The following is a 26,073-nucleotide window of genomic DNA, read 5'->3' on the forward strand; positions in this document are numbered from 1 at the left end:
TTATTCAAAATAATATCTATATATTACCAAACCATAACTATCTATTTGCCGCGATTACATTACCAAACCATAAATTATTATTTCAAAATAAAATAGTTACCAACATTTGACTTAAATATATTACGTCTCATACCTAGCATGCTTCTTAAAAAAAGACATCATATTTTCATACACTAAAAATGTAGTACATGTTCCAGGCAACACGCGTATCAAGTTAGGTGCCAATCCTTTATAAAATCCAAGGATGCTTTCAGTCCTTTTATTACCAAATAAAAAGGATTTAATTAAATAAGTCACTAAATTAAAATGATAAATATGATGGAAGAATTATTAAACAATACCTGTATACTTTTTTTATTGTATCTATAACACCATTATATTTAATTTCAGTCCTTTGATATTGTAATCTTGCACGAACAAGTTGATATGGATAAGTTATTATTGTCGCAAATATTTTTGATGTTGCTGCCATTAAAAGATATTCCATATTATTCTAAAAAAAAAAAATAATAATGAACAATTAATTTCACATTCATTTCGATATTACTTCAAATATTCTTCTTAACACGTACCAATCTATCAGGATCTTTCATATTAACTTTAAATCTCCACTTTTTTAATTCCTCATAGGCCATAAATTGTAATGCACCATGAGATACACCAAATAATGCGGGAATCATTCCTTTATACAATCCTTTAATTCCTTCGTATCTAGCTATTTGATATAACCCATCTAAATAACAAAAATTAATTAATAAATCTATAATTAAAGAAAACATAAGACTAAATAAACATCATCTTACCAAATAATCCTTTATATGCTCCTGGATCTGTACGATCTGTTGCGCACATTCTTGTTTTTACTACCCAAAACGGATTTGTAAAAAATGCAGTTATCGCGCCTAATATAATAATAAATAAATATGATTGAATAAACGCGGAAATCTTGAGAATTTTTCACGTAAGTAATTGTTAGGAAATTTTGATTTTGACAAAATAAAGTAACGTGGTAAAAAAATTGAATTAATAAAATTAATAAATTCGTTATTGTATACCTGCTTCAGCTGATGCTGCTAAATGTTGTGTCGGAGAAAGTATTGATAACTTTTCATCACCTGCCATCCTCTTTTTAGTCAAATCATAACTAAAGTAAAAAATTTTGATCAAAAAATGAGTATTACATTTTTTTTTAAAAAAAAGATATCTTCCTCACTTACAGATAAAAATAAAATCCCCAACTAGAAGTAGCACCAGCTAAATTTGGTGCAACACCACGATATAACCCTATAAACTTATTCTTTGATACAATGTTTTTCATCGTTATAAATGTAGCTCCAAACTTATGTTTTCGCCTTGCAGTTTCATCAACTAACATAATTAAAATATTAATTAACAAGATCATCTTTTTTATTATGGATGAATTATTAAATCAAAAATTGAAGAAAGTGAATTTGAATAGTTTGAACTTATCAAAATAGTCAACTTACCGAATTAACCCACCTTGAAATCTCGTTTTTACTAAATCTAATGGATGTAAACATAATGTAGTAACGGCACCCGCTGTGAATCCTGCCATTGCATGATCCTATTAAATCACATAATAAAAATCTATGATTAAAAAAAAATATTTTCACAATTATTTTTTTTTAAAAAAAAAAATCTTCCTATTATACGTCACGATAACCATCGGCGTATGTTAGAACTTCCCAAAAATAAATAAATAATTACCACAGCAGTTGATCCAGAAAATGATTTTGCCATATCAATTATTTAAAATTATATATATTTAACATTTTAATTTTTTAAAAAAATTGGAAACAAGAGAGCAACCAATTTTTTTTTTACATACCGTATTTCTAAATTTAACCAATAGGTCACAAATCTTTGATGATCAGAACTAGCTAAATTGGGTACTAGGTTACGGGAATTAATCTGGAAACTTATGGCTTATGTTTATACAGTATCATGTGATGCATCTTAAACTTAAATATGAATTTGATCGACACTCGCTCTTTTCAAAATTCAATTTTTTTTTTTTTTAAAAAAAAATAAAATGTCAAAATTGACAACTGATTGTCTTTATATTATATTTAATGAACTTAAAAGAGATATTAAATCTTTACGTTCATTCCTTTTAGTTGATCGACTTTGGTGTGAAACAGTTGTACCTATTCTATGGAGAAATCCTTGGAGATTTTATGAACTTATAGAATTTACAAAAAAGAACCAAAATTTTATTAAATTTCTATATAAAACGCTCATATTATTATTACCACCTGAATCTAAAGAGCTTTTAATTAACAATGGTATTATTTTATTTCCTACTACATTCAAAAAACCTTTATTCAATTACGTTTATTTTATTAAATCCTTAAACATTTACGTAATTAATCACACGGCTCAAAAATTCATAGAATCAAAACATAATAATACTGCTGAGAAGTTCTCTATCGTTAATCAACATCAACCTAGTGATAATTCTCAATTAAATTATCATAAATTTCTTTTTGAACAAGAAATTTTAAAAATGATTATTAGTCAATCTCAAGGATTAAGACATCTTTCATTAGATAATGATAACATTAAACAATTTTATTATTTACCTGGAGCTAAGGAAAGTCTCACCAATCTTGTTTCTTTAACTTGTGGCCTCGAAGTTGATCCTTTAATTTTTTATGGTCTGGCACAAATCTGTCGTAATATTAGAAAATTACGTATATATGATTGTTTAACTGAGAATGATGGATTGACCTCTTTGATTATAGCACAGAAGAATTTACAATATTTTATATGTGAATTTGATCGCTTTGATTATAGACATTTTGTATGTAAAGGAATAGGAAATGCTTTAGTGAAACAAGCACATTCTTTAAGATATTTTGATTCATTTGATGGAGTTACATTTCATCCTTCTATATTTAAAAATTTTGTTAATTTACGTGAATTAAAATTAGGTGATGGATCATTAATTAGAGATTATGATCTTCATTTGCAACAAGCTATGCTTCCAAGTCTTCAATATCTTGAAATAGGATGGACATCTCTTTATACGATAGCGAAAATTATTCAATCAACTAAAGGAGATTTAGTTGAAATCAAGGTTATTGCAGGACAAAATTTTACAAAAAAGAATAGTAAAATGTATCTTAATTCTATTACAAAACATTGTCCAATGTTAAAGATGGCAACATTATTTTATTATGGTGATAAAGATGATAGTGAAATCAAGGAATTTAAAAAATTATTTTCGTCATGTTTATTTCTAGAACAAATGGTTCTTATCCGTTATAAAGAACATGGATTAAAAGATTATGATAATGAATTATTGGAAGTATTGGGAAAATATGCTCCTATAAGTTTAAAATCTCTTCAAATAAATAATTTATGTTTTTCACCAGAAAGCTTGACAGAATTCCTTGAAAAATGGAAGCAGAGAAAAATACCCTTATCTTTCTATTATATTTTTGAAGAAGATATATTTAAGAATATAATTAATGAATATATTAAAGAAGGAGTCATAAAAGAATTTAAAGAGGTTGATTTTGAAGATTTTTTTTAAAATTTTGATCATGATTTTTTATGATTTTAAAATAATAATAATAATAATAATAATAATAATAATTTTATTTTTTATTATAATTTATTTTTTTTTTGATAAACTTAAAAGTTTATTTATAATGTACTGTATAATTTAATAAAATGTAATTTTAATTATTAATCGGTTTCTCGAAGTTGTTTCTCTACTTAAAATTCATATTTACGTTAATACTTTATCATAAATTATCTATTATTTTATTTGTCATTGCGGCGGATTTATGAAATTTGGCAAAAACCCCTGCTGCGCACTTGGGAATTAAAATTGACTTACAGAAACATTAAGCTTTTTTCCTAAAAAATGTCAAATAATGACGCGCCTTTAACAATTGTTTAGGTAAAGGGAAAATTGGTTAGACGCAAAGATTTGGGGTACAAAAAAATTTTTTTAGAGCTCATTTTGACTGTTCACTAATAAATTTGGGACTTAAATAGAAATTTACTGTCAAATATTTATTTAATTTGACATGACGGACAAATTTTGGGGTATTTCATAAATCCGCCATGATGTGAAGTTGTGAACTACCGCAAACGCTTATTACCTGAATGAACATTTGTATTAGGATAAATTAGTTTACACAATTTCAAATTCTTAAATTCGTAGATAAGAACCGGCATAATGAACAGTTAGACGCAAAAATCATACTGGGTGTAAAATTTAAGCGAGTAAATGAATCATCTGAATAAAGTTAGGAGAAACGTGTTATTGGACATATAATTTAAATTCAACATGAATTGATCCAGAAGAATTTATTTCTTAAATACAAAGATGATTTAAATCCAAATAAATTTCGTCGATATAAAGATAATGAATAATATAACGAGAATATTATTTTATTAATCTTATAATAAAAATTTCACAATAAAGTCTATGTCTAGGTTGGAACAAAAATGTTGTTATCCCATTAATAAAAAAATACTTTATTAAAGATATTATAAACTTTAAACCTGATCAAGGTCAATCGCAACTTTCAAAGTTGTTAGTGAGCAAATTATATGAAATAAAATTGCCTAAAAATATATGCAATTAAATACTGAATATTTTATAAGCAAAAAAAAACCTAACTGAAAGAAATTGACGGACTTTTATTAACTAAATGCTATCAAGTAACTTTCTTTCTGATCCTAAATGGCATAAGCCAATTTCTATATCAAATGCATATATTTCAGTGATATGGACCATTGTATACCCTTATATTCTTCCAGACCTCTTTCATTAGCTATATGAGTATTATTTCACTTAAAGCTTGATTAGTTTTGGATAGGTGGAATAAAATGATTAATATATTTTATCATCTAAATAAAAATTGGTCCTCCGCCGCCGATGACGCCTTGTTTTTGATAATGTTGTTCTTGTAATTGCGAGACAATTTGACGTGACAAATTTCACATAGCTACAATATAGTCGCAGCTTTTCGTATTACCGGAAATACCGGCCATAGTACCCCATATATATAGTATACTGTATACCTCAAAAAAATTTTCCTGAATTTTAAAATACCCGGATATTATACATTGATATTTGTAAAAACCTGGATATAATACTAATAAATTCATTTACCCCCTCTATGTATAGTATCCACCATGCAAGTACAAGTTCAACCCTCCGAAATTTGTAAGATACCTGAATTATGGCCCGTGATATACGATAAATGGAATTTAACATTCGATACCATGTTTTACATGTAAATAATTACATATATCAAACAAAATTTCTAAAATTAATTATATTAATTTATAATTATTTGTACTTATAACTTGTGGACAGTCCTTACTCTAAATCTCGCTTAACTATTGTATAATTTACTTCGTTATCTTAGTGAAAGAAAAATAAAAAAATATATTAGAATAAAATTCTAAGTAATGAAGCGGTTAAACTTTATCTGATGAACAGTAATCCTACTAAGAGCCACACGTACGTTAAGAATAGGGCAACAAAGACCACATGATAAATTTCACGATACATGAAACCCAATTTCTAGTAACGTGGAAACATGTCAGCAGCGGAGTTACCACCATATTTAATGTAGCCAATTTAATGAAGTTCAAAACCTATGCACCAAAGCCCGTACAAGCGTCGGCTGGACAATATTGAATTTGTGCAAGATCCCGAAGATGTGAACTAACTCAGTAGTATGAGAATATGAGAAGAACGTTCCCAGCAGGCTTTCACATGCTGTAGCCATGAAGAGATTTCAACTCCTATCGCATACCTAATAAATAGAAGCACCTAAAGGAAAAAATTTGCCTTTACTTCATGCTTAGCGATGGTAATTTCATTCAAAGGAGGATTACGGTCGTATCTTCTCAGGTGTTAGCGAAAGAACCTGGTAATGACACATAGACATATAGCCAAAGGTATTCCCAAATATGGAGTCCGAGCAAAAAATTAATATAAAAATAAAAGTAACTTTCACAAGCATCATATCCGTGATCTCTATAACTAGCAAAATACCCACTTTGAGAAAGATACCTTTTGAGATTTTAGCTAGGAAGCTGAGAGACTTGGAGAATACGTTGACACTTAATAATATCTGTTTATAAACAAGAAGTTTGAAGATTAAAATATAAGGATAAGAAAAGAACATCGAAGAGGGTCTCGAGCTTGGTTAGGAGAGCTTGCTTGTTCTTATATGATTCACGGGTCTTCGCAATCTTAGCAGTATATGCTGTGTTATCCGAAAAGAGTTTTCAGGCTACGAACTTCACGTATACTATAGGAGACTTTGCCGTTTGGATTTATACAATGAAAAAATAGATTAACTTTTAAACCTAAGAACCCCTTCTATTACCCTTCTAACCTTAAATCTCCTTTCTAAAGCTTTACATTAAATTTGGAAAATAAAAGTGATTTTATTTAAAAGCAACGCGTTTAAATACATAATTGTCAATGTAAGCCTTAGCTATATAAATAAAAGATATTTGCTTATTCCAATCCTTGATTTCATCTCCAACTCAGCCTATTTTGATTTGAAAGGTTGGTTAAGTCATTTTTAGTTGCCAAGTTTCGATAATATGAAGGGGAAACCAACATTTTGCCAGAAATTTAATTATTGATAATTGATTCAGCTTTGGTTATTCGGTCAATAAAGTCTATTAAATTATATTTTTTACATTTAAAATATACTACCTTTTCAATTGTAGAGTAAATAGAAAATTTTCGACTAATGTTTAGGGAAAAATCATATGCCCCTGCCTCGCGAATCGAAATAAAGAAATAATCAGAAAAGTTAACTTTGATTGATTAAAAGATTATATCTCAATTATTACATGACAGGAGTTTTCTCACCTATTCTACAATTCTTTCAGTATTTCTAGTTGTTAATTAAGAACAATATTCTAGAATCTTGATTTAATTGTTCTATGTACAGTATGTTAACAAACAAATGAGATTTTTATCTTCTCGTGCATATCTAATATAACCATTCTATACATGTAAAAATCCAAGAATCTCTCCTTGAGAAAATAAAATTTCCTTAGATCAAATTAATTCTTGCTAGTAACGAAACCTTTTTAACTACTTTTAAGTGATATTATTTATCAGCAGGAGGAAGTCTGGAACAGTTGAATTTTTTAGTATCATCAGTGGCATCATCGTTATTAGTATCGATTTCTTAAATTAATCCTGTAGTCATTTATCGTCATAATTAATGTTCTTATGCTTATATTATCTATAGTGTTTGACGTTATTCTTGAATGTATATAACTGAAGGTTGAATCTTAAATTCGTCTAATCGTCATAAAAGTGTAATAAGAGATTTAATATCTCATAGGATTGTAAGCAAAATTCCACAATATATAAACATATATAGCCCTTCGCTTCGCTCCGAACAATAATTTTAAACCGACAATGATATTTTTACCAATTGACATACTTGATTAACTTGGAATATTCAAAGCAATAATGAGTTGTTTAAAAAAGAGGCTATTTTATATCTTTTTACATCTTTTTACGATATCCTATCTTGGAAATGTATTCAATTCTAAAATCTTGATTCGCGTTTACGTTTCTTTCGGTTTGATGCAACATTCGATATTTTATATTTAATATTTAGAAATCAATCATCTACCGCAAAACTTGACTAGAATATTTTTGGTATGAACAGGAAAATTTTTTTTTACAAATCGAAAAAATCTAATCATGAACTGAATAAATATCAAACATTGAAAGTTTTTTAGGATGATTTAATTACAGACGTATTTGCAAATGCGTTTGCTTTCCTTCTCATAATCGACTTTTCTGTTACATGTCTTGAATATACCCACGCGTGTAGGGATGCCAAAAGTTCGGTTATAACCGATCATAACCGGTTTTACCGGTTCGGTTATCGGTTCGGTTTCAGCCCAAGACCGACCGGTTAACCGTCAGTTTTATATATAAAAAAAAACCGATCAAAAAACCGATCGGTTAATTGTAAATTTTTAATATATTCCGAAAAAAAAAATGATTTTGATTATTGAGGATACCATTAAAAACTATGGTTTTAGTGTTTTTATGTATAATATTCTCATTTTTGAAATTATCGAATTTACGCGTTGATCACGTGATTTTTCGTTTCTCTGAAAAATCACCGGCGTTATTGTTGTAAAAAAATTACGTAAATTTAAAGAATATTATTCAAAAAATTATAGTTGATACTTTATGGCATTATTTTATTCGATTATGCAGTATTTTTGCAATCAGTTTTGTAGTTCAGTTTTATCGATCGGTTTTGCGGTCGGTTCGGTTTTGGTTGAAAACTGCAGTTTTACAGTAAAACCGAAACCGAACCGAACCGACCGTTGGCATTCCTACACGCGTGTCATACAATTTTATGCTTTGAAATAATGAAATAGCAGATAATTTTTAACAGTCACATGTGAACTTTATAATAATAATTTATCGTGGCTAAAATGTAATTTTAAGCAAAATTGACGCCGAAAAGGATAATTAATAATTAAATTTATTTTACTGTAAGGAGCTGATGCTATGATTTAAGATAAAAAAATGGTCATTTTAACACATTTACTGTATAATAGTAATGCCCAAATCAAATTTCACAACCCGTTTTTGTAAGATCAAAAAATTATATAATTTGATAGTTGCGGATTTATTGATTTAATGACATGATGAATAAATAATTGAATATGTAAGTATATGTGATATGAGATATGATGAATAAATTAAAAGTGAATGTGTAAGGAGACATTATTATAAAAGATTGATTATAAAGGAGCGTGGTTTTGGAAAATTCTAGAAAGTTTGAATAATGTTCTTGAGTAATGCCAAGATTTGCCCTTTAAATCTATTCTAAAGGTTAGAATGAATTTCAAGGGAATGTAAGTTTGAGGTTAATTGCTGTGATTGGTATGAAATTTAAGAGAATTCAAATGTCGTATTATCCACAGGAGCTGCGATTAGTATGAGTTTTCGAATTTAAAGATTAATAGGAGGAGGATGAGGAAGGGGATGTACCAATCCGTTTCTTCGGTAAATAAATAAAGGATATTTTTTATATTTTATAATAAAGTTTAAACGTTTTAATGTTTTTAGCTTGAAATTGAGTAATAAATTTTGTAGTAGGCTGATACGATTGACACTAATATTTAATAATAATTTGATTTATAATAATTTTTGTGAAATTTAATATTTTAAAGAAAAAATTATAAAATTATTTTTCCTATGATGATTTCTTACGCACGCAGTAAAAAGTGTTACATATTTTTAATAATACTAATAAAACTATTTATGGTTGAATTAATTCTTTTTAAAATTAAATTTTAAATAGGTTGAATACTAAAACAGATCAGTAAAATCAGATAGCGGACCTTTCCCTGTAAAATAAGGTAAATATGGACAATGGACTCTTGTTAAAATCTGCATATACTTTCAAAAAAATCTGGAAAGGTCTCAATTAGATAGCGAATTATATGTATTCATATTGGTACAATTGATACACTACCGCATTATACGCGGCTAAAATAAGGAAATAAATCCCTAATGGGGAAACTCTTCAAACTCCGTCTTGTGAAAGGAAAGAAAAAAAAGAAAATTGTAGAAGCTTTAATGATTTAAATAAACAAGGTGTCTGTGTCAGCTTTTTTTAATGAATAAAATTTGTTCTTTCCTAATTTTATAAACTTGGACTATGACTAAAAAGTTCCGTGAATGAAATTTCCTTCGACCGTGCTAAGATTATTTTGTAAACAATGACATTGAAAAGTGATATATAATAATCCGCAGGCATGACCTAAATTTATTGGTCGTTATACGAATTAGTCATTAATAAAGCTGTTTTTCGACTTTAAATCAAAACTTGAACTATATTTCCATTAATTGGTTTAGGTGTAGTGTTCTATGGTGATGAAATCCTTGAAAATTTTGTCATCTTTCAATTTTACTTTTTGCAAGCATGTAGTAGTACTAGAATTTACATAGACTTTAATTGAGGTGCGGAACATTTAAAAGTAATAGAATTAAGACACTCTTTCCTTTGATTCAAGTTGAAGTCGTACATTGAACATTTCCATATTGAGATCATAGCAGAAAATTTTTTAATCAACAAAATGAAACAATAATAGAAATTTTACTGTACATCATCAATGTTTCTAATCAATTCGATATTTTTATAATACTTATAAATTTATAGAATTTATGTGGATTATTACAGATGAATATGAGAATGTGCCTTAATAAATATATTTTATTAAAGAAATATTTGAAATATTTTTAATGGCCAAATTTTTTTATATAATTAATAGGAAATTTAATCTGAAACAATTAACTTTAATTACCTACGGACATTAAATTATAATAATTAATCGATGTTATAAACGTGGTACGTATCACAATTGGGCATTAGAATAAACTTGGTTACTTCGTTAAAGATTGTTCAAATTTTTAAATATTTATGGTATTTATTACCCACAACAAGCTGATATGTGTGACACGTTGTATCTATGTTTAGTTTAAATAGCCTTAATTTGATTTTTTTTTTTGGGTAATATGGCGCCATTCCAATAAAATTTGTTGTAATAAACTTGTGAGTATCAACTTAGTTTGAAATAGAATAAAGAACCGGTCAAGTTTTACAAACAATTAATAAGAGTTTGTAGATCATAATAAATCATAAGAACAATGTTGTCGTAATTCTTGGGTATGAAAAATTCGTGTAACATAATTTCGAAACTTTTGTAACATGATTTCGAAACTTGATCCGATTCTCTTTAATAAGAGTAATCTTAAACATTTTTTTTCTTTAAAACAGTTTTCAACAGATAATCCATCAAAATGATTATAATAGATGATCAATTATAAAAAATCAATCAGTTTAAAAATAATTCGATTTTTTTCTCTTAGAATCTTAATAATAATTATAAATCAATACATATTGGTTTAAACCTAATGAAAAAAAAGGTCTATACACCTGAAATAAACCCCTTAGATGTTATGCATTTCACGTCATGTGTGTACGCCATATAATCAATTATGAAATGTGTGCAATCAAAAACCGCCAATCCGCCGCTAAATTATAGGGTTTTTCTTAAAATATAAAATTGTACAACGCTTATTTCCGAAAAGCCACATTATTAAACACATGTAGTATATGCCGTCATAATATAAATATAAAAGATTTGTGTCACGTAAATCAGTGAAAATCGAAACAAGAAAATCGTTATATTAATAATCAAAAAAAAAAAATTTCCCAGTAAAAACTGCAAGAATTTTTTTTTTTTCGAATTCTTTTTGAGTTTTTTTTTAAAAAAAAAAAAGAGAAAAGAGAAAACGAAAAGAGAAAGAATATGGCAAAACTTACACATGATTGTCTTTACATTATATTCGAAGAATTGGAAGATGATAATAATACATTATATTCATGTCTTTTAATGAATCGAACCATATGTGAAACAGTTATTCCAATTCTTTGGAGGGACCCATGGAAATTTTGTCAAAACAATAACAAATTAAAAATATTATACAATACAATAATTTCATTATTACCACCAGATTCCAAACTTTTATTAATTAATAATGATATTAATATATTTAATACATTCTCACCAAAACCATTATTTAATTATATATCATATTTGAAAACATTAAATGCTATCGATATAGATAATATGATTAAAGATTTAACAGATTTTCAAAAATATACATATATTAAATATAATCCTAATAATAAATTTTTATTAGGAAAAGAAATTATGAAGATGATTATGAATTTGGGATTAAACTTAAGAATACTTTCATTATATAAATGTAATGTTAAAGAATTTTATAAGTTTCCAGGAGCAAGAGAATGTCTTAAAAATATTGTAAAATTAGAATGTACTATTAATCTTGATCCATCAATTTTTTATGGATTAGCCCAAATTTGTCATAATATTAAATATTTATATATTAATGATTGTATTAGAGATAATGAAGGTTTAGCAACTTTAATTGAAGCTCAAAAGAATTTACAATATTTTACATATGAAAAATTTTATAATAATCATCCTTTATGTAAAAGAATTGGAAATGCTCTAGAAAAGAAAACAGATTCACTTATATCACTTGAAGCATATGGAAATATTGCAATATGTTGTTCTACTTTTACAAAATTAACTAATTTAAAAATATTAAAATTAAAAGTAGATTTATCAAATGGTTGTCAAGAAGAATTTTTAAGATCATTAAGTTTACCAAATCTTGAAAGACTATATTTAAGTTGTCATTCACTTTATACAATATCAAAAATTATTCAACAAACAAAAGGTGAATTATTAGAAATTAGAATTGGTTCTGAAAAAAATATTTCAAGTGAAGATACTTTAATGCTTATTAAATCTATTACTCAACATTGTTCAAATTTAATTTTGGCTACAATAATTTGTTATGATTATAATGATATTAAGGAATTAAAGAAATTATTCTCAGTTTGTACAAAAATAGAAAAATTAGTTTTAATTCATTATACTTTTAATACTAATTATGAATTTTATGATGATGATTTATTAGATATATTAATTGATTGTGCTCCTTTAACTTTAAATTCTTTAAAAGTAGAATGTTTTAATTTTTCTACTGAAAGTTTAGAAGATTTTTTTGAAAAATGGAAATTGAAACAACAAAAACCATTATCTTTTTATAATATATCAGAAGAAGAATATTTTTCTTTTAATAATGAAAAGAAATTGATTGTTAATAAATATATTAAAGAAGGTGTAATTAAGAAATTTGAAGAAATTGATCCTTATGCTAGATTTACTGATTGGGATTAGTGAGATTTTTATTGTTTCTTTTTATGTCATTTTTGTAATTTTTTTTTTTTTAATAAAAAATTTGGTAATGCTAAAAATTGATTAATTTTTTTAATTAAATAAACAAACAATTTCTTATTCGGTCATAGAATGATCGTTAGTTTAGTTAAGCTCCTAACTAATTTCATTTTAACTTTAATAAATTAAATAAACTTGTGCGACATCAGGTATTTTCTCTTTAAAATATATTTTCCCCTTTCTCGTAAATCGATTTTAATTGAAATTGATCTTAAAATTTAGGGATGTGTACTTTATATTGTAAAGAACAAATTTCTTGGACAATAATATATCAGTGAATTACCCGATTTTTATTAATATTTTTCGTAGATGGTAAAAAACTTTGCTGTAAATATATGCATGAGGTGAATGAGGCTTGTACTGATTTCGCGGCGCAGTGAAAATTGTATAATATATCACACGTGACTTTTAAAATTAAACAATTTGATATGTTACAAACATACAAGTCCGTCAAGAAAGGATTGGTCGTACAATATAATAGATCCATACTTTTACATCTTAGATAAATAGTAAATACTAAATACAACGTGTGACCAGTATATGACTGATACAAACATTAGATTTGATTCAAAAATCTGATTCAAATCTGATTCAAAATTTATTATCAAAATTAATCAAATTTTTTAAATTAACACTACACTTTGAAGTCATGATGCCATGATGATACAATATATTTTTAAAATCATCACAATAAATTTTTATGATTCGAAATCAAGTGCTTCTTTATTTCTCGATTTTTTCATCCGAAATGCCATAAATTCTGTATCATAAAAATTAACTTTGCGTCTATGTGTAGAAGGAATTAATCCTATAATAATTATAAAAAAAAAAATTGAATAAATACGAAAAAAAGGAAATCGGAGAATCCTAAAGAATTTATGGTCTTACCAAATGATCTTGCACGTTTAATAGCTTTTGCTAATTTTCTTTGATTCTTTGCCGTCGAACCTAAAATATTTAATAGGTTAAATTTTATGGTTTCCAAAAAAAAATAGAGACGTCGTAACGGTTTGATTTACCTGTAACTGATCTTGGAAGAATTCTACCCATATCCGAAACAAAATTGGAAAGTAATGTAAAGTTCTATTTTTTTTTATTGAAAAAAAAAAAATCTATATAATTGTTCCCAAAAAATCAACCGTTATTAAGGAAATAGAATACCTACCTTATATTCAATTAATGGATTGAGTCTTAATGCATTAAATGTATCAACAGTTGGCGGTTCCCATCTACTCATACTTTTCCTATTCTTATAATTATTTTCATTTAAATCATGTGGTGCATACAACTGTATCATAAGATTAATTTATATTAATGATTCGTAAATAGTTTTAGGTAAAAGAATATAATAATAAAATATATTATAATTTATTACGTACTTCACCGTATCGAAAAGTTTTTCCATATCTAACTTGTGATTCGATTGTATGAGTTCGATCATCTTTAATATTAATAATAATATATTAATTTATAACTAACAGACTTCCAAAATAAAAATTTTAAGAATTAATCATTATTTCCCGACTCATTACTACTGATTCTCGAAGAATTTCCATAATTTTTGAATGAGGATCTTGTTCACCTAACCAAGAATTTATTATTAAATAAAAAAAAGATAAATTTTAATAAATAAATTCTCAATTTAAAACCAAGATTAATAAGATTAATTACCGGTATTACTATCACCAACATTATTACTACTACTAGCTTCACTATCAGAAGAGTTTAATGAAATTTGACGGTATGCCCCCGAAATTAATGGAAAAGAATTACGAAGACTCGACGCATTACTACCAGTAATAACTTTCACTTTTGTCAAAGGTCGAAGTAATGGTAAACTTTTTTTAGAAAAAAACGTAAATCGATACATTTGAAATCTTTAAATAATAAAATTGAAACTAAAATTTTTTCTAAAATCTAACAGATCTTGATTTATATCATGTGATACGGCATATATATTAATAATCGCCCTAATCACTTTCATGACTTCATGTAATTTATTTGCTAGCCCAAACACCCAAACACCAAACACCCAAACACACACACACCGAGAAAATTTGAATTCTTATTACAATTTATAATTATGGATTATAATTCTATATTAGAAGCTATGGGAAGTAATGACGATGATGATAAATTTTATGAAAATTTATATGAAGTGCTTGGATGTTTTCCAACAAGTACAGTAAAGTATCCTATGTTAACTATTTCGTTCTTATAAATGTTTTTATTTTGAATTAGTTTTATTAATCTAAAATTCAGACGGAACAAATTTCTACGGAATACAAAAAACGTGTATTACATTGTCATCCGGATAAAGTTATTAATGAACGAGATAAAAAAGAAGGTATTTTAATAATATTTCCTCTTTATGATATATGATCTGGTACTAACTTTTTATTAAAAAAAAAAAAAATTATAGCCGAAGAACAATTTCAAAAATTATCTACAGCATACAACATTCTTAATGATGAGAAAGAACGTAAATATTATGATAATTGGAGAAATGGATCTATTAAAATTAGTTATAAAATGTGGAGAGAATTAGTTATTAAAAAAGGACATGTACGTTGAATATTTATTATTTTTGAAAAACGTTAAATAATGTTGGGAAAGTATTAATATGAAATTTTAAATAATTATAGGCAGTTCATTGGCAACCGCCTCCTAAAGAAACACTTTCAATCACAGATAACAGCGATAATAGTTCAACAACTAACAGTACAGTATCAACATCTGCAATGGAAAATAATATACCGATAAATAACAAATCATTTTGGAATTTTACTTCAAGTGGAAATCGAGATTATTTATATGAAAAATTTAGAAATTATGAAATATGAGATTTGTATATTTATTTTGTTCGAATAAAGAGAGTATGATGATAGAACTAGAACCTGTCTAGCCATATAATGATAAAATATATATTTCAAATCAATAAAATTGAAAAAAAATCCTAACTAAATATCTCCAGGCAATAAATTTAATCTTGATGACTGGGAGGATGTCCAAAAAAAATTAAAATTTGTTGTTTTGTAATTTCCATCAAATCATTACCACCATACAATAAAGTATCTAAAACCCATTCAGCACTTCGACCAAGAGCTTTTACGAGGAATACAATACAAACAACCGAGAAAACAACACCGAATACAATTCCAAAAATTAAACCCAGACCTCCACCTACTAATGATAACACAAAGGGAGTAGCTAAGCCTCCGATTGCTGCTAACATACCAAATATAACAGGTCCAATAAAAAGAGACACAAAGGCTGCAAATATCAATGCACATAAATAAAAATAATGCCATACTGGATGTTCTTCTCTTAATTCCTTTGGTCTCATAATAAAATAAGATAATCCTTTATCAGCAGTGGTAAAATCAAAGTTTCCAGAAGAGGAACCACGTACTAATGCATTTTTATCCTCATAATTTGCTAAAGTAAGGGCAATGGGCGAGAGAAAGGGAGGAATGCGTTAATTCTTCTGAAATATTCGCCAAATTACGAACGAATTCTTACCTGTCATAATAGGATCGCTAAAATTATTTGATTTAAATGTAGTTTCCATTTTTAATCCGAAGGGTAAATTTATTTCTATTAGCAAAGATTATTCAAATTTTATTTTTTTGACTGAAAAAAAAAACTCGAGATATGCGATATTTATATTTAAACTTTTTCCATTTAATTATATCCCTTTACAAGTGATAAGCATGCTCACTTGCATGAAGAAATACTTTGTCCCAAAAAATATCTCATGTTATCATATAAAGAATTTCTTATGAATTGCACATGAAAATTTTATAGGAATACATTTTTAGTAATTTGCGTGGCAACGGCAAAATCTCAGATTTGTGTCGCACGGGAACTACATGGGATCAGGGATCTTCAAATTTTTTTTGTACAAATAAATACAGCTTGTGTACAGCTAAATTTAACACGGTGATATAAAATATGAAAAAGTATCGTGATTGAAATATGTTACAATGTGTTTAAGTGTCTCTGGTAATAATCTTACAAAAAAAATGTAATTGTATATTATGTATTTTTTTTTCTTTTCTTTTTCCTACTTTTGATGTATTAAATCTTTTTTTAATAAAAACGGCATTGATTTGAACGAATATGTTTGAATTAATATCAGATATCAAATTATTAACCACCACTTTTGGAGCAGTATATAAAATTCTTAACCATTGACGTTTAAAAACAATAAACAATTAAAAATCTTATAATGGTAAATAATCCGATGTAATAACACAATAAATGATTTCCTTTCGCCTTACCTCTTGTACATAATAAATCTCTTCATAATCTTTCTCACTTAATTTTTCAAACAATAATAACAAAAATTTGAACAATATCACAACTTTTAGAACTAAATAATCCAAATTCACTTTCAATTCTATAACTAATTTCAACTTTATTTACTGTACACTCTTTAACATCAGATTTACTTATAATAAGATCTCTTAATGTATCTCTTTTTTGAAGTAGAAATTGCAAATCAGTTAAATCATTCTCCAAGCTATCATCTTTTTCTACTGATGATGAGTCGGTTGATAATCGAATCCACTCATGTGGATCATTAATATGTTCTAATTCTGTTGTAATATTTTTTGTTATAATATTGTTTGGTGTTAGATAAAACGTTATTTGATGATGTCCACGTTTTGCATGACGTTTTAAATAAGGTAAAATCACATCTGAAATTAGGGTATCAATTCTTTATATCCACCCCAGAAAGTAATAAAATATGTTAGAAACTATTTGTAAAATTAACTTTTTTTATAAAAGAATTAATTATACCTTCTGAGAACAGCCAACGTTGCCGCATCCCTCAATGTAACTCCATCGGAAGCTGAAAATTCATTCAAAGCTTGTTCATAAGAAGGCAAGGCATCCTCAATTATGGAAGCATTTTTGTCTTGTATTAATAAATTAATATCATCACCAAGGCCAAATTCTCTCAATTGTAATTCAACAATTTCCCTTGCAACATCTTTTGGTACACATAATCGTTTATACCGAATATAATCTAATATTACACTAAATGCAAACGGATTATGATCAAGACATATTGTTTGTGTAGAAGATTTGTTTGAGGTAAAACGGGAAGAGAATGAAGATGAGGATGATGACTTATTTACTAGTTTGTATAAAATACTATTGGGATATGCATTAAAAGAATCTTTTGATATTTCAAATGTTGTTCCTCCAACATTAAAAATCACAGTCTTTTTAGACATTTACGGGTGAAAAAAAGCGAGAAAGAGTTTATGACAAATAAAGCAAAGCAACTTGATTATATGATTGAATGAGGCGTCAATTACATCATTATACAGATAAGGAATTGCTTAAATTGGTAAGTTTTTAAGTTTTTATTCAAATTAAAGAATATATTTATTTTAAGAATATAAATAAGTTTTAAGAATATTAATCCAAGTCATGTGACTAATATATATATCATTTATTTGCAACATATAGCCCGCATACAAACAAGCTTACAATTGTTCGAAATCTAAATGTATGAAGTATAGAAAATATACCAATCCCAACCATTTTTATTTTTGGTTTGAATTTTTTTTTTCTTTTCGCAGATGATGCAATTTTTTGAGTCCCCATTGATGTCACGTCAAAAACATGACCCAGTAGCATTTTTGATAAAGAAATCAATTCTTTTTTAATATTATTGGGTTATTTCGATAATTTTCCCTCCTACTTATCCTGTTTGCGGAGAAGTGAAATCATCATATGAATTTTCAAAGAATTCTCTCAAGCTCTTTCCAGTACTTCCGGTGATTTGTTCTAAATCTCTTGTAACCTGCACTTTTCTAGCGGTTCCTAAATATCCTTGTAATCCCCATAATTCTAACAAATATGCAACTTCTTCTTCATCAGATGTCGTTTCCATCAATACGTTTTTTAACTGCTTAATAGACATAAATTCCACTTTAATCTCTCGTTTAAGGCCTAAACTGGCTTTAATAGCAATCTCGTCCGTTGTTAACAAATTAGGTCCAGTTATCTTGTACTCTTTACCACCATGTGATTGTATGGGACTAACCAATATACGACATGATGCACGTACAACATCACTAATATCACAACATTCGAACGTCATGTATGAATTGTCAATTAAAGGCATTTTTGATTTTTCCGTAATATAATTTGCAAAATATAGTAAGTGTTGGTTTAGTACCCCAGGATAGCGGAGAATTGTTATTTCTGATCGTGAAAAAGATTCTAGTAACGTTGATTCAATAGCTTCAAATTGTTCTCGATAAGATCGCATATTTGTACGTTCTTCATTATCATCATCAACAGGAGTTAATGGAGGTGAATAAGGTGCTTCATATTTTGAGAATGGTGTTGGAAACACGATGTGTTCAATGTTTGCTTGCTTAGCTGCATTTATATATCTATTATATAAAAGAAGATAAAATTAGAAATTTATTTAACTAAGATTTTATTTGTCAAAAATCTTACCCTTTTGCAAAAGCAAGAGCATCTTTCTGCCTGATTTCACCAGATAATGGATCGATTAATAAAAATAATTTTGACACTTGCTTTAGAGCATGTATGGCAGAGTCAGGATTATTAACTGGATCAACTTTTACAACCAAAGCGTTTGTTGAAGGTTGTTCTGTCTCGTGATGAACTCCTGCGTAAACTTGAAAATTTGAATTTTGTAATATAGGATAAAGTTTTGGCATTTCCAATAACCCTTTTACAATAGAGTCGCCTTTTAATACAAAAAAAAATATTAGAATGTTTATCTTATTAATATTTATGATAATTTTTTTTTTTTCGTGAAATATTACCTAACATTCCATCAGCTCCAGAAACGTGAATACCAATTTTCTGAGTCATTTTTCAATTTATTAACTTTTTTTAAAAAAATTTTTTTTAAAAAAATATTATTATTATATATTAACTTTTTTGTGTGAAGAAAAAAAAAATTTCGCAAAAAAAAAAAAAAAAAAAATGCCAACAAAAATCTACCTGTATTTATATCATTTTAGCAGTTACCCATCAGGTTTTTACATCAAACAGCCAGGGAATCACGATGATCTAATTGGCTAATTGATAATGAATAATCATGATCTATCAATGATTATGCAAGGGAGAATTTGAAATTTAATCAAATTTATCATTTCAACTATATCCCTTGTGACTTTGTTGTTGTTATCTTATCAAACATAAATATTTCTTTTATCTCATAAATCGACACCGGATACCCGGGAAAAGGATATTCTTTCATTTAACGAATTAATTTTTTAAATTGCAAAATATATGGGATAATATTAATTTATTACTGTAAAAGAGAAAAATGATTGCTTAGGAATTATTTATATCAAGCTTTTAACCAAATGCTGATTTGTTACGTAATAATACTTAAGGAGTGTGCCGAAAATCTTGCTATGCCACCTGTAATATTGGGCTGTTAAAAGATAAAGAGTGTTCCGCGTGAACTCTTTCCTTATCTTGCATCACACACATTGTATTTTACAAAAATAAAAAAGGAGAACAAAGATGATCTGATAACGCAATTGCAACACATTTGAAGATCTTTGTCAGTTACTACAATATTACATAAAATGATATAAACATACATTTCATTGTTAAATTCCAACTTTGTTTATTGGTAGAAAGCAAAGCCCAACTCTTTTAATTCCTTACTTGATTTATTTTATTCATTAAATTCATTCAAAAAAAATTTTCAATGCTTGTGTGATCATGTCGTGTGAAGATTTCCATCACAAGTAAGCTTATAAGATCACATGAATTTTCAAAAAAAAGGGCTAAATTAGCATCTAAATATAAATATAAGACAAATATTTTTCTCTCTTACTCATCAATGTAAATAATGAGTACTCATGATACTCATAATCATGATGGTAAATCATGTTGTTCCCATAGTTCAACACCAAATCTATACGCTCAAACATTAGATGAATTAGATTTTGAAAAATCCATTCATTATGCTTGCTTAAACAATGATATTAATCGAGTGAAAACCATTATTTCCAAGAAAGGTGGTTCTACAGTAAATGAAATTGATAGTACAGGATATACACCATTAGTAAGTATAATCCCATATAATCAGTTTATTATAAATTTTTTTCTTAATAAGTTTCCACTTTTTTTTTCGTGAAGCATTATGCGGCAAGAAAAGGTTATTTAGATATTTGTCGTATATTAATAGATTATGGAGCAGACGTTAATGCTATAACACCGGAATTATTTTCAACTGTAAGTTCATATATTCTTAAACGTTTTCTTGAATATTTCAATTAATTATGCTCGTATAATAGCCTTTACATAGAGCATCAACTTATAATCATTCAAAAGTTGTCACTTCATTATTATCATCCGGTGCAAAACCCGAATTACAAGATTCCGATGGTAAAACTTGCTTGCACAAGGCATGTGAGAATGGTTCAAAAGATGTTATTTTAACTCTAAAAAAATTAAATGATTTTGAGTCATTATTAAGGATTAAAGATAAAAATGAGAGAATCGCTAGTGAATATTGTAAACATGAGGAAATCTTAAAACTATTTGAATGATTAAATGTGAATTTGGAACTATTCAAATTGAAGTAAGTTGGAAATTTTTAAAACTAATTTAATATATTCAAAATTATTTATTATCCTGTTTCAATCGTCTATTGTTATTTGAAAAGGAATTTAACCATTATTTTCTTCCTTAGAAATACTTTAATCACAAACCAAGACTGAAAGGGTACTGTCCCCACTTATTCATCGATCAATCTTTAGATTCATGAGAATCAATATATACTTTTATATGCTTTTGAAAATAAGCAGTGTATAGTACGATTTTGTAAAATAGCATGTAAGCCACAATTTTGTCTTGTATGTACAATTTTAAATACAGTATCATTATATGATTGGCTTTTAATTAAAGCCAAAAAATAACAAACAAAAAGCAAAAATGGAAAAGAAGGAAAAGAAAATGAAAAGGAGAAAATAAAAACAATCTGCTTTGTACATTTGATAAAAACAAATTCGAAAATTTTGGTCAAATCAAAATATAAAATTTCCATCATATTTAAATTTTTTTTACCATATAACTGAATTAAATACTGTATATTTTAAGTATAATTTAAATATCTGGACAAAATACAAGTACATAGTGAAATTCAATATAACAGAACCATCCATTCCAGTAAAAATATCTGGTATATCGAAATTTCTGATATATCAAAAAATTTTAATATACTGGATTCCATTATATCAAGTTTTTATTTGTACAACATATATAACAAACATTAAAAATTTAGATTATTTTTTATTTAAAACATTATTTGAGAAATTTATATATTGAAATTAACTAAAACTTAAAAAAAATCATCTATCCTACCCTATTTTTGCTTTTCTTATTTTACTATTAGACATATTTTCAATAAAAAAATTTGTGATTAAAATGTAAAAAAAAATTTCATGTATAATTTAATTTATTTAGGGGTTTCACATATTAATATTTCCAAATAAACAATCTTATTTAGGAAATTCTATTTATATTACAACCTTATAAAGTGTTCAATATTCAATATTTTCAACATTTCTAGTTAATATTTTCAGAAAAATTTCATTTGGGTCTTCAAAGCTTATGTATTTTACTAAAATTTCTTAAAAGATCATTATATTTGCTGCTAATTTTATTGGTTTAAAACCATAAATCATCACATATTCTAGTAAATTGAATAATTTTTAATATAACTGATTTGTTGTTTGTTCCATTATAGTCATTATTGAAAATTTACTAATAAATTCTATTATATTAAATTTATTTTAATATATGTGATTTGATTCTGAAAAAAAGTTTTAATATAAGGCCAGTTCTGGTTTATTGAAGTTCCATTATATCAAATTTCATTGTATAACATTAAAAGTATATTCAAGAATATTTTAAAATTAATTGCTAATTTATTACTTACCAATACAAATAATCGGCAAAACTAAAATGCTACTTTTCCAAATAGTAAAAGTTCATTAATTTCTAACCAAATTATTCAAAATTTTTACTGAAAAAACTTTGAGATTGAGACTTTTTTATCCAAAATATTTAATATAATTTTATAAGGAAAAAACTTTACAAGTAATTTCTAAACATTGCCAATTAGTCAAATTTTTAGCAAAATCCTATTTAATAATAAAAATATTAGCTAGAAATTTCAAAATTAACATATATATTCTCAAATATATATTATTAGATTTCAAAAAAAAAACTAATTTAAAAAATATGAAATATTTCATAAATTAGAATTAACAGTTTAAAAAGGACCCCGGATATCTCCAAAACAGGTCATAAGTCACACTTTCGGCAGATTGGCCTATTTTTCAGAATTTCAAAAAATCGTTTTTTGTAAATATCTCGGCATCCAGTGGTCCAATTTTGATGAACATTTTTTTAAATTGTAGAGCTAAATGAGGGCTACAAAATAAAAAAAAGTTCATTAAAATTGAATTACTGGATGCTGAGATATTTACAAAAAACGATTTTTTGAGTTTCAGCAAAAAGGGGTGTTTTTGGCCAAAAGTCCATTATGACCTTTATATTAGATATCCGGGGTCCTGTTTAAAAATACATTAAATTTCTCAAATTTTGAAAAAATTTCCTTTCAATATTAAATAATTCAATGGGATCAAATTTTTAAAACTTGTATAATTAATGCAATACTTCTTAAATGGATATCCTAATATATACAAAGTGTTTATTTTCAGATTATTAAAACAATATTTTGCTGAACATAGACATATCATTAAGTAACAAATCAATTAATACTTATTTTAAGTATATTTTAAATATAAATATACCTTTTTTGAAAATTATTATATAGTAAATTTGCTAATTATTTATAATCATGTGATATTATAAAATTTTATTTTTTTTTAAAAAATAAATATGATTTAAACCTTATGTATTTATTATAGAATCTTTAAAGTACATATTCTATATATATTTTTGCCTGTTCTACAATTTAATTTATAAGACTAAAAAGAGTTTAAAATACTAATTTTGACTTTTATATATCATAATATAAGAGGTGTATTACTATGCATCACATATAAAATTTAAATCTTAAATACAAATATAATTAAATTTTATTAAGAAAAATTATATTTAATTCATTTAAATATAAAATATTACAAATATATTATTCTAATATAATTATTCAAAACTATAATAAGCTTAAAAAGCCAATATATATGGATTAAAATATTAATTAAAAGTAACAAATGAATAACTTTTAATTTTTAGTTTAATTATTTAAATATAATAAATATTAGCTAAATGGTTTTGGTATAAAATTTCAAAAATCATTTAATATAAGATCAATAATAAAATTTTGACAATCCAAAATCCTAACAAATTATTATACTAACAAGTTGATAACTTGTCAGGATTTTGTATTACTAAGATTTTGGCTTTTTGAGATTTTGCTATATTAGTTATGCAAATGACTGTCAAGATTTTAATTAAATACCTAGCTAAATAATATCCTTTTATAATTAATATTATTTTATTAGAATATTTATTATTATTATTTTGAATTTTAATCATCAATTACTTATAATAGAGAAAGAATGAATAGAAAATCAAAATTTACTTTTTTACTTCATATAATTTAAAAAAGTTTTTTTGTACTAAAATAACTTATACTAATTAACCAAAATGCAGATAAATCCTGTATGATAAAGAGTTATAAAGTTGCAATAACCAGTTAATTATAGGTAGTAAAACCAAATAGCGAAATTTTACTTTTAAAAGTATGTTTTAATAAAAAAGAAATTAACGTTTTTCTTAATTTTCCAAATGCATTTTTTCGTAATTATACTAATTGTAATAAAGGCTTCTTATTGTAGGAAATATCATAAATACAATTTATAACCCTGAAAGATCGAACATGTTCTCATGTAACAAAACTAATGCTCAAAAAGACTGCTCCAAATATGATGATATCTACTCTATATCAAATATTCCAGGACATATTTTATTTTAATATACAATAAAGCATAAATAATAAGTAGCATTAAAGTTTTTTTTATTATGAATTTAAGCAAATCCGTTGATAAGATTTTCGTGATAAGAACAAATTTTCATTCCTTGGACCTATTACAAACAGTGATATAAATTGAGGTAACGCAAACACAAAATTTTCAAAGTTTTTACATTTTGCGCGTAAAAATTTTTTGAATTTATATCATTAACTACAAAACATATAAAGGTGAGTCTCTATTTAGTGGATCCTTTAATTCACCTATAATAAAATAGAAATTTAGAGTACAGTATTAACTTACCATCTATACATCAAAATCATCATCAACCAAAACATTTTTAAAACATTTTTAAAATCGTCGGATAGTTCTATAAATAAGAATTATACGCACTGGCCATTTTGATTTCAAGAATCCGACACGCAAAATTTCGATTTCGAAATGTCACTGCGCAAAATAGACATGACTACGATTATTTGAATTTCTTAGCAGTATGTCCGAAGTTATGACTTATGAGTACCTAATAAAGTAATATTTTTGATCAGTATATACGGTAATAAAATAAAAAAAACAATAATGTTAGAAGAAACAACCAACTCACAAACCCACAAACCTCATCCGCACCACCCACAGCATCCAAGAAGTATTAGAATAGATTTTTTTCAAAATAAAATCGCTTTAATGCCAAGTGTTCTACCAAAAAGAACTATAATAATTTTCTTCGGATATTCGGAAGAGTGGTGAATATTCCATTACCTCATTGTAATTTCCGGAATTTATATTGTCAGTTCGAAATTATTTCTTATCAAAAAACTTTTTAACTTAATCCTCAATTCAAGCATTAAAACGGATTGTTCTTATCACATAAAGGAACTCGTCTTAAATGGAAGTATAGACTATGGTATTGTAAAGCAGAAATGGTGCAACTCCGGTTAGGGACTTAACCCAGTCTTTCAATTCAAGTATCATAACGTGGGTTCCGATGGGAAGCAAGTTTCTTGACTTCACTAAAAACAAATCGTGCATAAAAAATTTTTTGCGCATTTGTAATGAAGATCTGAGTTACACCGGGTAATGAATACGCGTTTTTCCTCGCGAATAACCCTTATCCGTTATAACGAATCATGCAAAGTATATTTTTACTGATAATTTT

The 26,073-nt window shown here is 26.4% G+C and overlaps 9 protein-coding genes across 9 annotated transcripts; 4 read left to right on the forward strand and 5 right to left on the reverse strand.

Moving 5' to 3' along the window:
• OCT59_004111 (uncharacterized protein) lies at positions 1-1,761 on the reverse strand (the record flags this gene model as incomplete). The annotated part of the gene is made up of 9 exons (XM_066148075.1): positions 1-37; positions 134-256; positions 342-493; positions 573-733; positions 804-902; positions 1,056-1,144; positions 1,218-1,368; positions 1,501-1,585; positions 1,729-1,761. The coding sequence occupies 9 exons, from the start codon at positions 1,759-1,761 to the stop codon at positions 1-3; spliced, it is 930 nt and encodes a 309-aa protein (XP_065996711.1).
• Positions 1,762-2,042: 281 nt separating this feature from the next.
• Positions 2,043-3,716, forward strand: OCT59_004112 (uncharacterized protein). The gene has a single exon (XM_025319337.2). The coding sequence runs from the start codon at positions 2,054-2,056 to the stop codon at positions 3,557-3,559; it is 1,506 nt and encodes a 501-aa protein (XP_025174085.1). The 5' UTR covers positions 2,043-2,053; the 3' UTR covers positions 3,560-3,716.
• Positions 3,717-11,376: 7,660 nt separating this feature from the next.
• On the forward strand, positions 11,377-12,840 carry OCT59_004113 (uncharacterized protein; the record flags this gene model as incomplete). The annotated part of the gene is made up of 1 exon (XM_025329268.2): positions 11,377-12,840. The coding sequence occupies one exon, from the start codon at positions 11,377-11,379 to the stop codon at positions 12,838-12,840; it is 1,464 nt and encodes a 487-aa protein (XP_025174086.2).
• A 598-nt stretch (positions 12,841-13,438) lies between these two features.
• On the reverse strand, positions 13,439-14,797 carry OCT59_004114 (uncharacterized protein). The gene is made up of 7 exons (XM_066148076.1): positions 14,569-14,797; positions 14,423-14,479; positions 14,277-14,338; positions 14,063-14,185; positions 13,917-13,980; positions 13,786-13,845; positions 13,439-13,705 (listed from the first exon to the last, which is right to left on the reverse strand). Exons 1-7 carry the CDS (start codon positions 14,765-14,767, stop codon positions 13,596-13,598), a joined length of 675 nt encoding a protein of 224 aa, XP_065996712.1. The 5' UTR covers positions 14,768-14,797; the 3' UTR covers positions 13,439-13,595.
• Positions 14,798-14,889: 92 nt separating this feature from the next.
• On the forward strand, positions 14,890-15,906 carry OCT59_004115 (uncharacterized protein). The gene is made up of 4 exons (XM_025333248.2): positions 14,890-15,082; positions 15,160-15,244; positions 15,320-15,462; positions 15,543-15,906. The coding sequence occupies exons 1-4, from the start codon at positions 14,981-14,983 to the stop codon at positions 15,738-15,740; spliced, it is 528 nt and encodes a 175-aa protein (XP_025174088.1). The 5' UTR covers positions 14,890-14,980; the 3' UTR covers positions 15,741-15,906.
• On the reverse strand, positions 15,704-16,532 carry OCT59_004116 (uncharacterized protein). Its single transcript, XM_025326842.2, has 2 exons — positions 16,420-16,532; positions 15,704-16,335 (listed from the first exon to the last, which is right to left on the reverse strand). Exons 1-2 carry the CDS (start codon positions 16,466-16,468, stop codon positions 15,881-15,883), a joined length of 504 nt encoding a protein of 167 aa, XP_025174089.1. The 5' UTR covers positions 16,469-16,532; the 3' UTR covers positions 15,704-15,880.
• A 447-nt stretch (positions 16,533-16,979) lies between these two features.
• OCT59_004117 (uncharacterized protein) lies at positions 16,980-18,143 on the reverse strand (the record flags this gene model as incomplete). The annotated part of the gene is made up of 2 exons (XM_066148077.1): positions 16,980-17,620; positions 17,704-18,143. 2 exons carry the CDS (start codon positions 18,141-18,143, stop codon positions 17,227-17,229), a joined length of 834 nt encoding a protein of 277 aa, XP_065996713.1. The 3' UTR covers positions 16,980-17,226.
• A 106-nt stretch (positions 18,144-18,249) lies between these two features.
• OCT59_004118 (uncharacterized protein) lies at positions 18,250-19,862 on the reverse strand. The gene is made up of 3 exons (XM_025319340.2): positions 19,719-19,862; positions 19,384-19,639; positions 18,250-19,316 (listed from the first exon to the last, which is right to left on the reverse strand). The coding sequence occupies exons 1-3, from the start codon at positions 19,765-19,767 to the stop codon at positions 18,617-18,619; spliced, it is 1,005 nt and encodes a 334-aa protein (XP_025174091.1). The 5' UTR covers positions 19,768-19,862; the 3' UTR covers positions 18,250-18,616.
• An 889-nt stretch (positions 19,863-20,751) lies between these two features.
• OCT59_004119 (uncharacterized protein) lies at positions 20,752-21,943 on the forward strand. Its single transcript, XM_025319341.2, has 4 exons — positions 20,752-20,980; positions 21,055-21,150; positions 21,213-21,499; positions 21,611-21,943. Exons 1-3 carry the CDS (start codon positions 20,765-20,767, stop codon positions 21,465-21,467), a joined length of 567 nt encoding a protein of 188 aa, XP_025174092.1. The 5' UTR covers positions 20,752-20,764; the 3' UTR covers positions 21,468-21,499; positions 21,611-21,943.
• Positions 21,944-26,073: the final 4,130 nt, after the last annotated feature.

The sequence above is a fragment of the Rhizophagus irregularis genome, chromosome 12, assembly GCF_026210795.1.
Source record: "Rhizophagus irregularis chromosome 12, complete sequence".
NCBI classification, from domain to species: domain Eukaryota; kingdom Fungi; phylum Glomeromycota; class Glomeromycetes; order Glomerales; family Glomeraceae; genus Rhizophagus; species Rhizophagus irregularis.